Source organism: Microtus oregoni, unplaced genomic scaffold, assembly GCF_018167655.1.
Source record: "Microtus oregoni isolate MIOR12 unplaced genomic scaffold, Mior012 000003F_ref0000135, whole genome shotgun sequence".
NCBI lineage: Eukaryota > Metazoa > Chordata > Mammalia > Rodentia > Cricetidae > Microtus > Microtus oregoni.
The window spans coordinates 22,110,771-22,124,210 of NW_024543062.1; the positions used below are offsets into that span (position 1 = coordinate 22,110,771).

At 53.1% G+C, this 13,440-nt stretch overlaps 1 protein-coding gene across 4 annotated transcripts in view; it reads left to right on the plus strand.

Annotated features, from left to right (window-relative positions):
* The window catches only part of Cux2 (cut like homeobox 2), a 176,691-nt gene that overhangs the window by 116,608 nt on the left and 46,643 nt on the right, over positions 1–13,440 (plus strand). For all 4 annotated transcript variants that reach the window (XM_041648037.1, XM_041648034.1, XM_041648033.1 and 1 more), the window contains exon 3: positions 1,132–1,179. In XM_041648037.1, coding sequence (XP_041503971.1) covers positions 1,132–1,179 — 48 coding nt within the window. The remainder of the gene's footprint in view (positions 1–1,131; positions 1,180–13,440) is intronic.

Sequence of the window (13,440 nt, forward strand, 5' to 3'; positions counted from 1 at the left end):
CACAGGCACCGTCTGTGTGTCCCCTAAAAGCCCACCTTACATCCAGCCAGCAGCTACTCTGGGAAGACCCAGAGGCAGAAGTCAGTGTGGAGGACTAGCTGGGACCAGAACAGGAAGCTTGTCCAGGGGGAGAAGTAGCAGGGCGTGTCGCCATGGTTATGGGTTTCTCCATAACCTCCAGCCCTCCTCCTCCTGCTTCCATGCTGTTCATCCCACCTCTTTACTGTTCCCACGGGGTTTTCCTTGTGACTTTGACCGATTGTGGCAGGAGGAAGGATCCCCAGTGGATCCTGCGGTCCTCACAGGCTTTGGGGTTAGCACCTTGGGACACTAACTTCTGCTGAGTTCTGGGGGAGCCCCAGACACCACTCCTTGGGTCTGAGAAACGGGGACATCGGTGGGTAGAGCTGAGCCCTCCTGTGTGCTCAGAGCATTGGTGAAGTTATTGGTCTGGTCCAGAGCCACATGCCTAGAGATCATTCCGTGCTCTGGTGAGGAAGGACAGACAGGAATAGTGGTGACTTTTGGTGAAATGCAGGGTGCAGGTTCATGGGAGATGGCCGTGTGGAAGAAGCAGCCAGTCCCATGTCACACCCGGAAGGACAAAGGGACTTCTTGGGGGGACTTTTTCCACCTAGCACTGAGAGTGGAGAATCAGGGCCAGCTCTTCAGCACCGTCCTTCTGAACTAGGCCACAGGACCAACCATGCCATGCCCAAGAATGTCATGAGTACCATCATTGCAATATTCAGGAGGCTGAGGCAGGGGAGTCTTGAGTTCAAACCAACCTGAGCTATATAGAAAGACCCCATCTCAAAATGTTAATGGCTGGATGTGTAGCTCAGGGGTGGAATTCTTTGCTCCATCCCCAGTACCACCAAAAATAAAATAGGTGTGCATTTAGGAAATAGCCATCCTGCCTCCCTCTCCAGAATACCCAGTTCTGTGACATTGAAGACTTTAAAAAGCACTGCAGGGACAGAATCTAGTGTGCGTACGTATGCGTGCGTGCATGTGTGTGTGTTCCTTACAAAACCACAGTTCAGGTTCCACAGAGAACGATGGTGGGGGGTGCTGGGGTGGGCTGGGGAGCACCTGCACTGTACAGACCCTCCGTCATCTCTTTTTCAGGGAATCAGAGAGATGGTGGCTCCCGTGCTGAAGAGCTTCCAAGCCGAGGTAAGAGCCAGTAGCCAAGCGCTTGGGGAGATGGGGGCAACGTGCACTGGGCTTCCCTCCCCACAGACTACCCCTCCCCAGGCTGAAATCTGAGGTCTGCTGCCCTGCTAAGGCATCCTTGTGGATAAGGCCAAGGGCCCTCCCAGAACATCCACCTCCCACCACTCTCTGGGTGAAGTCAGCCTTGCTCACGGCCTTTGTGGCCATCTGGCAGTGGCTGCCTCTACCTCCCATCTACCCCATGACAGTCAAATGTACCATCTACGGCACTGATACCGTCCCTTCGCCTGCCTGAGAAGATGCTGGGGTCGTGCTGGGCTGGGGAGGGGAGCCCATCTCTAATACCCCATGGGCAAGGACTCCCACTGAGCTCAGGTGGACCCAGAAAACCCTCCCACAGCCCCTGAGGTGAAGGGGAGGGCTCCTGTTCGTTACCCACTCCTCAGCTCCTCAGCCATCTCTCCCTCAGAGCCACATAAGACGCAGGCCTCGGCTACAGGTACATGAATGTTGGTGTGGGCAGGATTCTAGATGCCTGAACCTCCATGTCCCTCTCTGTACCATGGGAATAGAGACTTGCGGTCCTCCTGTGTAGTTTTGGACATGGATAGTGAGAGAGACCGCAGGAAAGAGGGGGATACGCCCACCTGGCCCTCTGTCTCAGGGTCACAGGAATGTAGCTGGGGTTGGAACCCTGCCTCTACCACTTACTGGCTGTGTGTGTGACCTGAGGTGAGTTACTTGGCCTCTCTGCGCCTCTATGTCCTCCTCTGTCAAATTGGTGATCATTTTCTCTCTCAACAAGATTGAGGCTGAGGGGGGTGCAAGGAAGTGTTTGAAATAGTGCCTTGGGTGTTCAAAGCCTGGAGACAGCTGGGAGTGGTGGCACACACCTATAATCCCAGCGCTTGGGAAAGTGGAGGCCATCCTGGCCTGCAAGGAAAGATGTTGTCTTCCCTCTGCCACAGAAGAAAGACTTGGACGTTAAAAGTGATGAGAAGATCTGAGGCATAGCCTCATGGGTAGTGGGCTTAGAATTTCAGCCCTGCTTCTTTAGCTGTGTGACCCTGGGGAGGACCTCTCTGAACCTCAACTCTCCTCCTGGGACACAAAAACAAGCCTGCAAATCCAAAGGAAGAGAAAGCTGCTGGGGGGCACATGGTACGGTGTGCAGACAGTTGTTCTGGGGATCTCTCTGGCCACACACCCGCAGGACTTATCTTGACTGTGTTCCCAAGCCCCTGCCTGCCTCGTGGTCACTGCATTAAAATACCATTGCTGTAGGTCCCACCTCACCCCTATGGGGAGGGAAGTAGCTGTGGGGAGCCACCCCCACATACTCCATTACAAGATGGCGCCTGCATCCGGTAAGCGCCAAACCGATAAAAAAGTTAGAGTGCCAAATCAAGGTCAGATCCATTCCTGCCTTCCAGTCCAGCAGCCTTGGTGTATGCAGAGTTGGGGGTCCCCTCACCCCAAATCCTTTTCCTGACTTATGGGAGGTGTGGTGGGGAGGAAGTGGACTCGGCCCGCCGTGAACCAAGGCTTCCTTGATTGCTCAAAGGGCAACTTAGGTCCCCCCCCCCATACACACACCTCCCAGGAATACATGCCAGCCAGGGAAGGTGGTTTCTGGGAACCAGCCTGAAATGGCCAAAGTTTGAAAATCCTCACGCGGAGAAAGGGAGCCAGCCCAAAAGCCCCACTAATTATAAAAGTTGCTTTTATGAAAGATAATTCAAAGCAGTAATTTAGCAAACATAATCAAGCCACGCAGATGGGGCCGCTGATGGATGGATTGCAACATGCAATTAGCGGCTCTCACAGTTACATGTCATTAACCCTCCACGCACAAAAATTATTTTCTCATTATTAGTTGAAAAGGTAAAATTAAGCTGACTAGACACTAAAGGAACAAACCACAATTAATTACCTTCATTTATTACAGTCATTATCTTAGAGTTATTTTTGCTTGGAGACAGAGAGATACAAACATCTAAATTAAAAGTTTTGTTTTTGCTAAATTTGAGGTGAGACAGTTCCAAGCGTTACACGCACCAGCTTGCCCCCTAGACCTCAGGGCCACCCCAGCAGGCCCCTCTTGTGCAGTTTCCTCTTTGCAGGGTGGCCTGGGGGGTGACAGAAGCCCTTTCAGTTTCTCTGGAGCAGAGCTGGTCACCTGAGCCTAAAGGGAACACAGCAGTTTGAGGACTGTCCCTGATGGACATATGTGACTTTGGCGAGTGATTTCCTGTGTCTGGGTCAGTGAGTTACTGAGTGCCAGGTGGCAGACATGTCACTAGTGTGCAACATGGCAGGCATCGTGTACCTGAGCCTGCAGCCAACAGTGCCCTCCTTCTCCCTGGAACTGAGGAGCGCATGTGACCACCGCTGGTACCAGGAGACAGTTCTGGTGACTCCTCAGTGCTGAGGAGGTGGAGCCAAGGCTCTGGGGCTCATTGGCCAGCCTGGCCTGCTTGGTGAGTTCTAGGCTAGTGAGAGACCCTGTCAAAAGATGTGCAGCAGCTGAGGAATGGCATTGCTAGTTGTTCCCTGTTCCACATGCACACACAGATACATGTACTTACACACATACACACACACACACACACACACACACACACGTGCTCTCACCTGTAGCGTATTGAAAGCATCTGATGTCACCCTTGGGAGGGCTACATCCAGTCATGGCCTCTGCCCCTCTTGGCATGGGAGCAGCAGGCATTTTTGCAATACACTCAAGGACTTCCCAGGGAAGACAAACCACCTTCTCACATAGCCCTCTACAAATGTCTTTGGATGGTTCAATGTTTGTGTTATGCTCCCATGAGGCTGGAGACGGCTCAGAGCTGTCCCTACCCCTGGGGAAGTCCTGCCACCTTGTTCAACCCGGGAGAAGTTGTCCAGAGCCAAAGGGGGCCTGATGTGCTCTCCCTGAACTTGTACTGCCACAGCCATGCATCCTGTCCCTTATCTATATACATATGCCCTGGAGTGCCCCCATCAAACCTGACATCTGTATCTCTTTGGGCCTGGGCCTGCTTTCACAAGGGACCAAGGTGGCTCTTAGCCTGCCTGGTGGTTCTACCTCCTGACATGTCCTGCCAGCAGCACACTCCCTGTTGGGAGAAGCCAGGTCAAAAAGTGCTACCTAAAGAAGAAAGGCCAAGAGCTGGTGGCTGAGCTCTGTTGACTGCAGGCTCAGCACCACCACCTGTGACCTAAGGCGTCACGAAGAGCCCAGTCACGCTGCCAAACCATAAGCGATTTTGCTAAGGGGTTGTTTAGGAGTGTGGCTAATTCTGAAGATAAAAGGAACAACCCCACTTTTTTCTTGACTGTGTGACCTTGAGCAAGAGTCACTTAACTTCTCTGGGTCCCTGCCCTTCCCCCTTCAAAAGATTTTGATTTATCTATATTTATTTGGTGTGTGTGTGTCTGCGCATGCACGTGTGTGTGTGTGTGTGTGTGTGTGTGTGTGTGTGTGCCTATGCATTGCAGCACATGGGTGCTAACCAAGGGAGGATTTGCAGGCGTCATTTCTCCCCTTCTACCTTGTGGGTGCTAGAGACTTACCCTCTGGTCTCTGCTTTGAAATGAAGATCCGAATCATGACTGCCCCTGAGGCTCATGGGGAGCTCAATGCACTGATACTGATCCAGGGAGAATATATGACAGAAGAGAGGCTGGCCATGCCCTTGTGCCTCCCACAAGTCCTGTGTGGGAGCAACTCACCCAGTTCCTCTGGTGAGCTAACTGAGGCTCAGCCACGGCCTATAAGACCTGACTCAGGCGGGGACAGCAACCAGTAAGGCCTCAATGGCTCAGCGCTGCGAGCAAGGCACAGCCCAGATTGTATGTACCCTTCTGTAGGTCTCAGCTGGCTCAGAGAGGGCAAAGCGCTTGCCCAGGTCCTCACAGCCCTCCACCCATAGCCTTGAGGATGGGAACTACAAGCCTCAGTTTGGAGAGCTACCTGGGTTCCTCGACATCCAGGGGGACCAAGAGTTGCTGCGAAGGCCTAGCTGGTGAGCCCATAATGTACACGGAAGTGAGAGTTTAAATTGGGACTGAGTTAAGTGATACTAAATTCTCAACAGACAGGAGTGTCACCTGCAGCACGAGGCAGGTGCTAACGCCCACGCCCTCCCCGCTCCCTGTCCACCCTCTCTGGTGGTGTCGTCTTGAGGACCATCATGTCTCCTTGGCGGTCTTGCCGGCTGGAGGCGAGGCTCCCACTAACCCACACGTCCATCTGGATTTGCTGTCAGCCCACCAAAGCATCCTCGGGCTGTGATGCCGAGTTACAACCAAATTAAGAACCCTCAGTCATCCTCTTTGATTCGCTCTCTTTGCCTTATCCGGTAAATTATTAATGCTCCTGCCCCCCAGTTAAGCAGATACTTGCAGCCATTACGGGTCCTTCTCATTAGAAATAACATCATCTAAGGAAGGATATTGATTGATTTTTTTTTTAAATCTTGGAATCATGGACGTGAACCACATATTTACATGGCATTCCCTTTAACTCGAATTCTTGTGCTTTATTTTTATATTATTGATCCTTTTTTGACACGAATTGCTTTTTGGCCTTGTGTGCACGCTGTAAGCTTTCCACCCGGCAAAGGAACCGGCTGCGCCCAGCCACGAAGAGCAATGACTCTGGCCGCGTGGCAGGAACATTCCCGCACATTTAACAGCAATTAGTCTACCCTGCTGCCCAGACGCTCGTGTATGAAAATTTACAAGCCTTTTAATAGACTGAGCTCTGGGACCGGGTGGGCCTGGCGCCGGGCAGATGAGGCCACCGGGTGTACATCCATTGAGCTGCCGCCTCAGTCAGACAGAGGTGGGTGGGGGGAACTACTGGAAACACAGATCACTCACTTCAGCAGGGGTTGTGTGGCCCAACACACGGGCACACATTCTGCAGCTCAGTCGGTGCTTATTGAGCGCCTACTGTATGCCAGACGTGGAGCGAGGTGCTGGAAGTACACGAGAGTTCAGGTCCCTTCCACGCCTGGTGCCCAGAATGGAGCAGAGAGGGCATAAACCCAGGGTCATACAGACCTGAGTTCATGTGGTGGCCCTGCTTGTGACCAGGTTCCTGTTGAGCCTCAGTTTGCCTGGCTGTAGAATGGGGCATGCACAGCACCTGTAGCCCCGGGGAGACGAGGAAGAGTCACCAAAATAATGATGCTTGGGACCTGGTTATTCAGCCTGCTCCCCGCTGAATTCTACACACCTTCCCTGACTTTGCCAGAGCCTCACTGCAGGCTCCCCCGACTTCTCCCTGTTGCCCACAGTGGCTCTCAACACCCTTTCTCTTGTGAGGAGGCCCCTGCTTTTCACTAGCTCCACACAGACCTCACTCAGCAAACATTGACTTGGCACCTGCTGTATACCAGGGTGAGTGTCCAGCTACTGTGTGTATGTGTGAGCGTGCATGTGGAGAATCTCACTGGGATTGGCTAGCTGGGCTTGCCCCTTAGCCCAGGCTGGCCAGCAGGTACACAGCGAGCTTTACAGGGCCCAGCCTCCCCAGCACGGGGATTACAACTGTTTTCCTGGCTCTTTTTTCTATTTTTACTTTTTAGAGGTGGGTTCTGGACATCAAACTGGGGTCCTCCTGCTGACAAGGAAGTACTTTACTGGCTGAGCCATCCCCTTGGTCCCTGAAATTACGTTTCCTGTCCCTGCGGCACTATGGCCTTGTGGGAGAGAGGTGGACATTGGCCAGTGTTGTCCAGCGGTGCTCACTGAGGTTTGTGTAGCCTAAGTGGATAATGAAAGACTGAGCAGGCCCCTGGGGACCACACTGGGGACCCTAGGGATACCATGATGCAGTCTCCCTGGGTCAAACTTCCCATCGCTGTGACTGATAACCTGAGTAAAGCCATGGAGGAAGATTACTGGGGCTCAGGGTTTCAGAGGCCTCTGTCTGTGGCCCTGTGGCCCTGCCTTTCTGAACTGAGCCAACATTGTGCCGGAAGAGGATGGTGGAACAACTGCTCACCTCATGGCAGCCAGGAAGCAGAAAGACAGACAGAAAGTAGCAGGAATAAGCTACACCTTTCAGAGACCAGATAGCTGAGAGCCAGCCAATGGGTGAATCCACAGACTAGATCCCAGCCCTCCTCATCCAATCACATCTCAAGGTCCTGCCTCTGAGCTGTGCAGCACCAGCACCCTAGGTCTTCTGTTCGGAACGTAATGGGAGCTCAGCTCACGAGTGCAGGACACGCGTGTACACATTGCACACGTGATTGGCCTTTTGGCCCCATGTTCCCGGTGTACCCCGGAGCCCAACCGCCAGGCCTAGCCCCCAACCCGTCTGTTTCTGATGTTTAGCTGCGTGTCCTCTCTTATAGAGTGGGACTTGGGATTTGCAGTAGTTCAAGCTGAGGATTAGGGGAGGCACAGGGACCGAGGGGGCTTCATCCCAAGCACCCCTAAAAGCAAAGGAAGGCTAGGGTGAGAAGGTCTAAGATTGCAGTGGCCTTGACTACAGTGAAAGGGAACATGGCTCTGGAACGGATGGGTGATACGCTGCAGCCAGGGCCAAGTACATCACACCCCAAAGGCCCCATTGCTAACACAGAGGCCTGGATCTAATGACCCCTGGGGTTATAGTCAGAATGGGGCCTGCACCTGGCCCTTAAGTGCAGGCACAGGAGTCGGGTCCTTCTTGCATTGGGGTTCCTCAGTAAGGGGAACACCAGACAGTCTCCCCAGATATATCATAACCCAACATTCCTACAGCCCTAAGCAGCAGGAATAGGGTCCCGAGAAGCTGAGGAACCTACCCAAGGTCACACAGCCAGAAGAAAGGTCCCGGATCCCATCAACTCACCTCTGGCTTCAGTCTCCCATTCTGGGAAGTGGCTTCCCCACCTTTTTTATTCCTGCCAGTGGGGGTGGGAGGCTGACAAGACCACACTTGGTGAACTATAGGAGAGTTCGGGGCTGAATTGCCCAACCTCGTGTGCCAGCTTCCCACTTTCTCTACCCAGGGCAGTCTTCCTAGGGCTTTAAAACTGGGTCCTGAGCCAGGTGGTGGTAGCACATGCCTCTAATCCCAGCACTGGGGAGCCAGGGGTAGGCGGATCCATGACGTGGGCTGAGCACCCTGCACCTCAGTTTACCCAGGTCTGCCTGTGCAGATGGCTCTGTGTGGACCTCTGTCTGTTCTGTGAGCTCAGAGAGGTCTCTGGACTGCTGTGGGCTTTGGTCCAGAAGGCATAGGGACACAGGTGTCATCCCAGTGCTCAGGATGCTGAGGAAGGAGGATCAGGAATTCAAGGCCAGTCTGGGCTACTTCAGCAGCTACTGCAGCATCAGGAGTCAAAGGGAGGAAAGACTCTCCCTGCCCCTCTCCTGAGTCCAAAGCTCATTAATCAGTTCAAGGTCAGCCTTGGCTACACAATAAGCTCAAAGCTAGCCTGGGCTATATGAGCCCCTGTCTAATAATGGTAATGATAATGATAATAATATAATAATAATAAAATATTTTTTGAGTTGTCTAAAAGACTTCCCCAGCATCCAGAACCACTTGGGACAGAGAAGGGTGGTAGTGCTGGACTTCTGAGCCTTTACATATTCTGTTCCTTTGCCCCCAAAATACTTTTTCTTCCCCAACTCCATATGTAAATGTCCATGTGTCCTGCAAACGTCCACCCAAATGGCCTCGGCATGAGATTCTGTGACCCTCTGCCCTGAGCACATGGTTCTTTTTTTTCACCAGCTCCTGAAAAACCACATGATCAGCCCCTCTGCTTCTCTTCAGGGCTGACAGAACCCACCTCACACCCCATTACAACCCTCTGACAAGTCAGCAACTCCTCAGAAGGAATTCAGTCCTCTTGGCACACATCTGGGACTCTTCATCTGCCCCACCCACCCTCTTTGCACCCTCCCCTTCCCTTTTTAAATACTTCTTGATCACCCATTCTCTGCCTCGGGGCCTTTGCACCTGCTCCACCTGCATTACCCCCACAGGCAAGACGTTCAGCCTGGGCACTGTGAGGTTCTGGGTCAGGTGGGAGGGTGTTTAGCAGCCTGACTAGGATGTCCCCACTAATCGCCCACAGCACCCCCCTCCATGACAGTTCTCCCTCAGAGACAGTTCATGCACCGCTAGGCTCCCCTGACACCTGCAACTCCTCCCGAGCTCTGGTCACATGTCACTCCTACAGGGAAACCTCTAAGACTCCTTGTCCCTTTCACAGAGCGTGGCACAGTTCTTCCCTGTGCCTGTTTGCCTAGTTACCCAGATGCCGAAGACACACACACTGTAGACTCCTGTGCTCCCCAGGCCCTCATAGTCCCCACTCCGCAGGAGTGCGTATTGATTAGCATGCGATTGGATTGGCAGATGCGGTTCTTGGTGTTTCTGTTCCAGGCAGCATTCTGAAAGGTCTGTGGTTCCGAGTTATTTCTCGTGACCCACCTAAGCTGGGGACTGTCATTGTCAACATTCTATTAATACACAAAGGGTTAGTGACCTGCCCAGAGCCACACAGCTGCTTCTGATGGGCTGCTATGCCATTTAACCATGATTTATTGAGCACTCACCATGTGCCAGATCCTAAGGATAAATTACAGAGTAGGAGAAACACAGCTCTAAGTTACATGTGTGTGCGCAACATACACACATAGTGTGCATGCATACATGCACACATGGAAAACGGCTCCTTTTTCAGGCAGGGATGCCCAGGCACTGAGCAGGGTCACACAGACAGCTGGTGGCACAGTCCTTTTCTTCTTCCGTGCCTTGTATGCTTCCCACTGCACACCCTGTCCACAGGGCAGGGACACTTTAACAGTCTAACCAGTCAATTATAATAATATTTTTCTCTCCAAATGTTTAAGGGGGGGTTGACGTGCTAAGGTATAGTCATGGCTCAGAGACCGAGCTGACATTAGTTATTAATTAGACCATTATGCATTCCACGGTGATAATTGCTTTGCTGTGGAGTCACCAAGCATGAAACGGACCGGCAAAGAGATGCAGTCTATCAATCCTTGGAGCTGCAGTGCAATGCGGCCCGCTCACCTTGAGCCAGCAACTCAGCAGGAAACAAAAAGAAATTAATGGTGCCAGTGATAGGCGGTAGCAAGCCAGCCCCTTCCTCATCCCAGCCCCAGGAGAGCTCACCGGCTGGTCCCAGGGACAGCATGGAAACAAAGTGAAAATGGCCATTTGTCTTGGAAATATCTTTTCCCGCCTCCGCCTTCCCACCTTGTCATCTGTGGGGAGACATTGTCACCATCTCCATCACTGCCCTTGGCCCACCTGGGGTGGCCTCTCTGCTGGTGCTCTGCTTCCACCCAGGTTCCAGCCCTGCCCTCGGTGGATAGGTCCTGAGGCCTGGGGTGGGAGGTGTCCGTGGCAGACACAGCCAGAGTCCAATCTTAACACAGGAAACAGAGATCCCTGAGGGTGAGCATGTGCCCTGAGACCCATCCAGTGGCAGCTATCACGCTTAACAGAGCATCCACCATGGTTAAACGCACCTATTGGTGTTTGGTGTTTTGGATATTGGGTCTGTGCTGCCTGTTTTACAGGTGAAGGTTGGCTGGGATGGCTTCAGTTGGCCCCACAGCTGATGGTGTCGCTGGGATTTGAACCCAGGATCCTGAGGGGTGAGAAAGCAGAGGTGAGCTCGCAGAGGGCAGGACAAAGCATGCACAAGGCAAAGGCCTCCTGATGCCTCTGTCCAGGCCAGCTTCCTCAGCCTCCAGACACTTCTGGATGGACCAGGTTCACATCAACCAAGAAGCATCAATCATCCAAGTCTGAGCTCAGCCTCCCAACGTAACAGACATCCCTGGCTCAGCTTGAGGCCTGTGCAGCCCATCAGCTTTATCCAATCGGCTCCAGAACAGAAGTCAACCTCAGCGTAAACATGGCGGCCCCCGTTACCTCAGGGAAATAAAGAGGAAGCCTGCAGAGCTGGCTCCCGGCCTCATATCGATTATGTCTGCCTGGCATAGAAGCTCCTGAACAATTGGATGATTGTCTCTGATGAAGTCCATCCTTGCCACACTGCTCCTCCGCCTCCTTCCAGCCACGTCCCAAAGCCATTAGGGGGGTCCCTCCCTGCAGGAAAGAAAGGAAGGAGACATTGTCTGCAAAGAGTGACAGGCACATTCTGTCTCAGAGACCTGAGAGCTGTCACCTGACCACCACAGAGACACTTGGACAGAGACAGTGGTTGGAGACAGCCACCCTGGTGGCTGTCAAGAGTGGCTCAGGCCTGTAGTCCCAGTGCAGGAGAAGGTTTGCTGTGATTACAAGGCCAGCCAGGGCCTGGAGAGATGGCTCAACTGTGACAAGCCTATGCTGCTTTTGCCGAGGACGTGGGCTCAGTTCCCAGCACCCACATGGCAGCTCACAACTGCCTGTAACTCCAGCTCCAGAGGATCTGACACCTCCTTCTGGCCTCTGCAAGTGCTGGGTTCACATACATGCACATACACACACGGCCTCTTTGAAAGGCCCACATACCAAAGAGCTCTGGCCCACTGACCAAGTTCATTTCCAAACAAGACGGCTCGGGATACTGGATGAGGCCTCTCCACGTTTCTCCTGTCTCAGCTTCTCCAACCCAGCCAGTTCCTCATCATCTCTGCCGCGTTCCTGGTGCGTTGGCACCTCGGCCTTCCTCTGCACCTTGTGGTAATTGGTCTCGGCAGCAGACTCCTCACAGTGGGAGGAAGGGACTTTCAGGTCTGAAGTCACCCTGTTAGCTACAAAGAAACCCTGCGATTGGGGCAACAGGAGGGACTGTTTTCCCTCACGGGCTTCCGTCTCTGGCTGGACACAAACTTCATTTCGGCAAATATTTATTGGGCTTCTCCGACATGCCAGATGCCGTCCTGGGCACTGAGCGAAACATTCCCTCTGGCTGTGCCGTGTTGCCTGCTGTCTGTAGAGGCCCTGCTCACCCTGATGCTGGGCCACCCTCTGTCTGTTCCTCACCCCATCAATTCGAACCAGATATTGAGCTATTCCTTTATTCCTTTGATTTGGCAGGGTCTGATGTAGCCCAGGTTAGTCTTAAACTCCTAATCCTCCTGTCTCCACTTCCTGAGTCCGGGGATCACAGTGTCACGACAGCCAATAAACAATGGAGAACCTTCTCTGTGGGGCAGCTGTGTGTAAGCAAATCACAGACGGTGGGCTAAATTCTGAGCTCACTGCCTGCCCTCGTAGAGAAAGATTTAATAGAATACAGCCTCCTTTACATATGCCCACCGTTTTTGTAGGAACAGGGCGGAGCTCAGCGGCCGCCATAGAGACCAATGTATACGGTTAAAGCGCTGAAAATGTTTATTCTGGCTAGAGCTGGGCACCTCTGCTGTGCCCCCATCGGGCTGAGGTCCCCTCAGGGCTTCCTCCAGCCACTCCTCAGAGACCTTCCAAAGGACACGACTATATTTAAAAGCCTGGGAAGGACAGCACTTTGATGGCATTTGCGTGGCCGCTGTTCCTTAAAGGGCACACATGTTCCTTTAGCTTCTCTTTTCTGGGCTGGCATTTTGGAGAACGTGCCAGAATGGAATTGAGAGGAGAAAGCACTGCTACTGGGGACCCCCCTTACCCCCTCCCCACGCCAGCTTTCCAGGGCAAGGCCATGGCGCATGTAGCTGAGAGAGCTTGGGTTCACTCAGTTAGTGTGGGCCAGCAGGTGTGATAGGGAACCCACGAGGAACAGCCCAAGGCCAGAGGGCACCTGTGACCCAGCATTTCTGGCTCTGTGCCCTCACCTTGTCTCTAGGTTCTGGCGACTTCTACCTCTCAGGTGCCCTTTGGCTCTAACTCACCCTTGTGGCCCTTTGGCCATGCCTTGGCCCACATTACCTTATAGGTAAGAGTGGCGGGCCCGTGGCGGGGCTCCAGGGTGAGCACTTGTCTAGCATGCCCAGAAGCCCTGGGTTGCATTCTTAGCACTGCCAGACAACAAGAAACAGCAGATAAAACCTGTCCTTTAACTGTTAGTCTGTGGGGACACCTGCCGAGCCTTGGCGTCACCGCTCTACAAGTGGGGAAACTGAGGTACCAGGAAACCACACTGCTGGAGGTTGTGTTGGACTCTAGCGTCCAAACACCGAGGAGGAGTCACCCCCAGAGACCACCTCATACACCACAGCTGATGAAAAAGCATGAGGATTTTATTAATTCTGTCATGACAGGGCCCCTCAGCATTCGGGAAGCCGAGAAACCTCGAATAGCGGGTACAGTCTACTTTTAAAGGG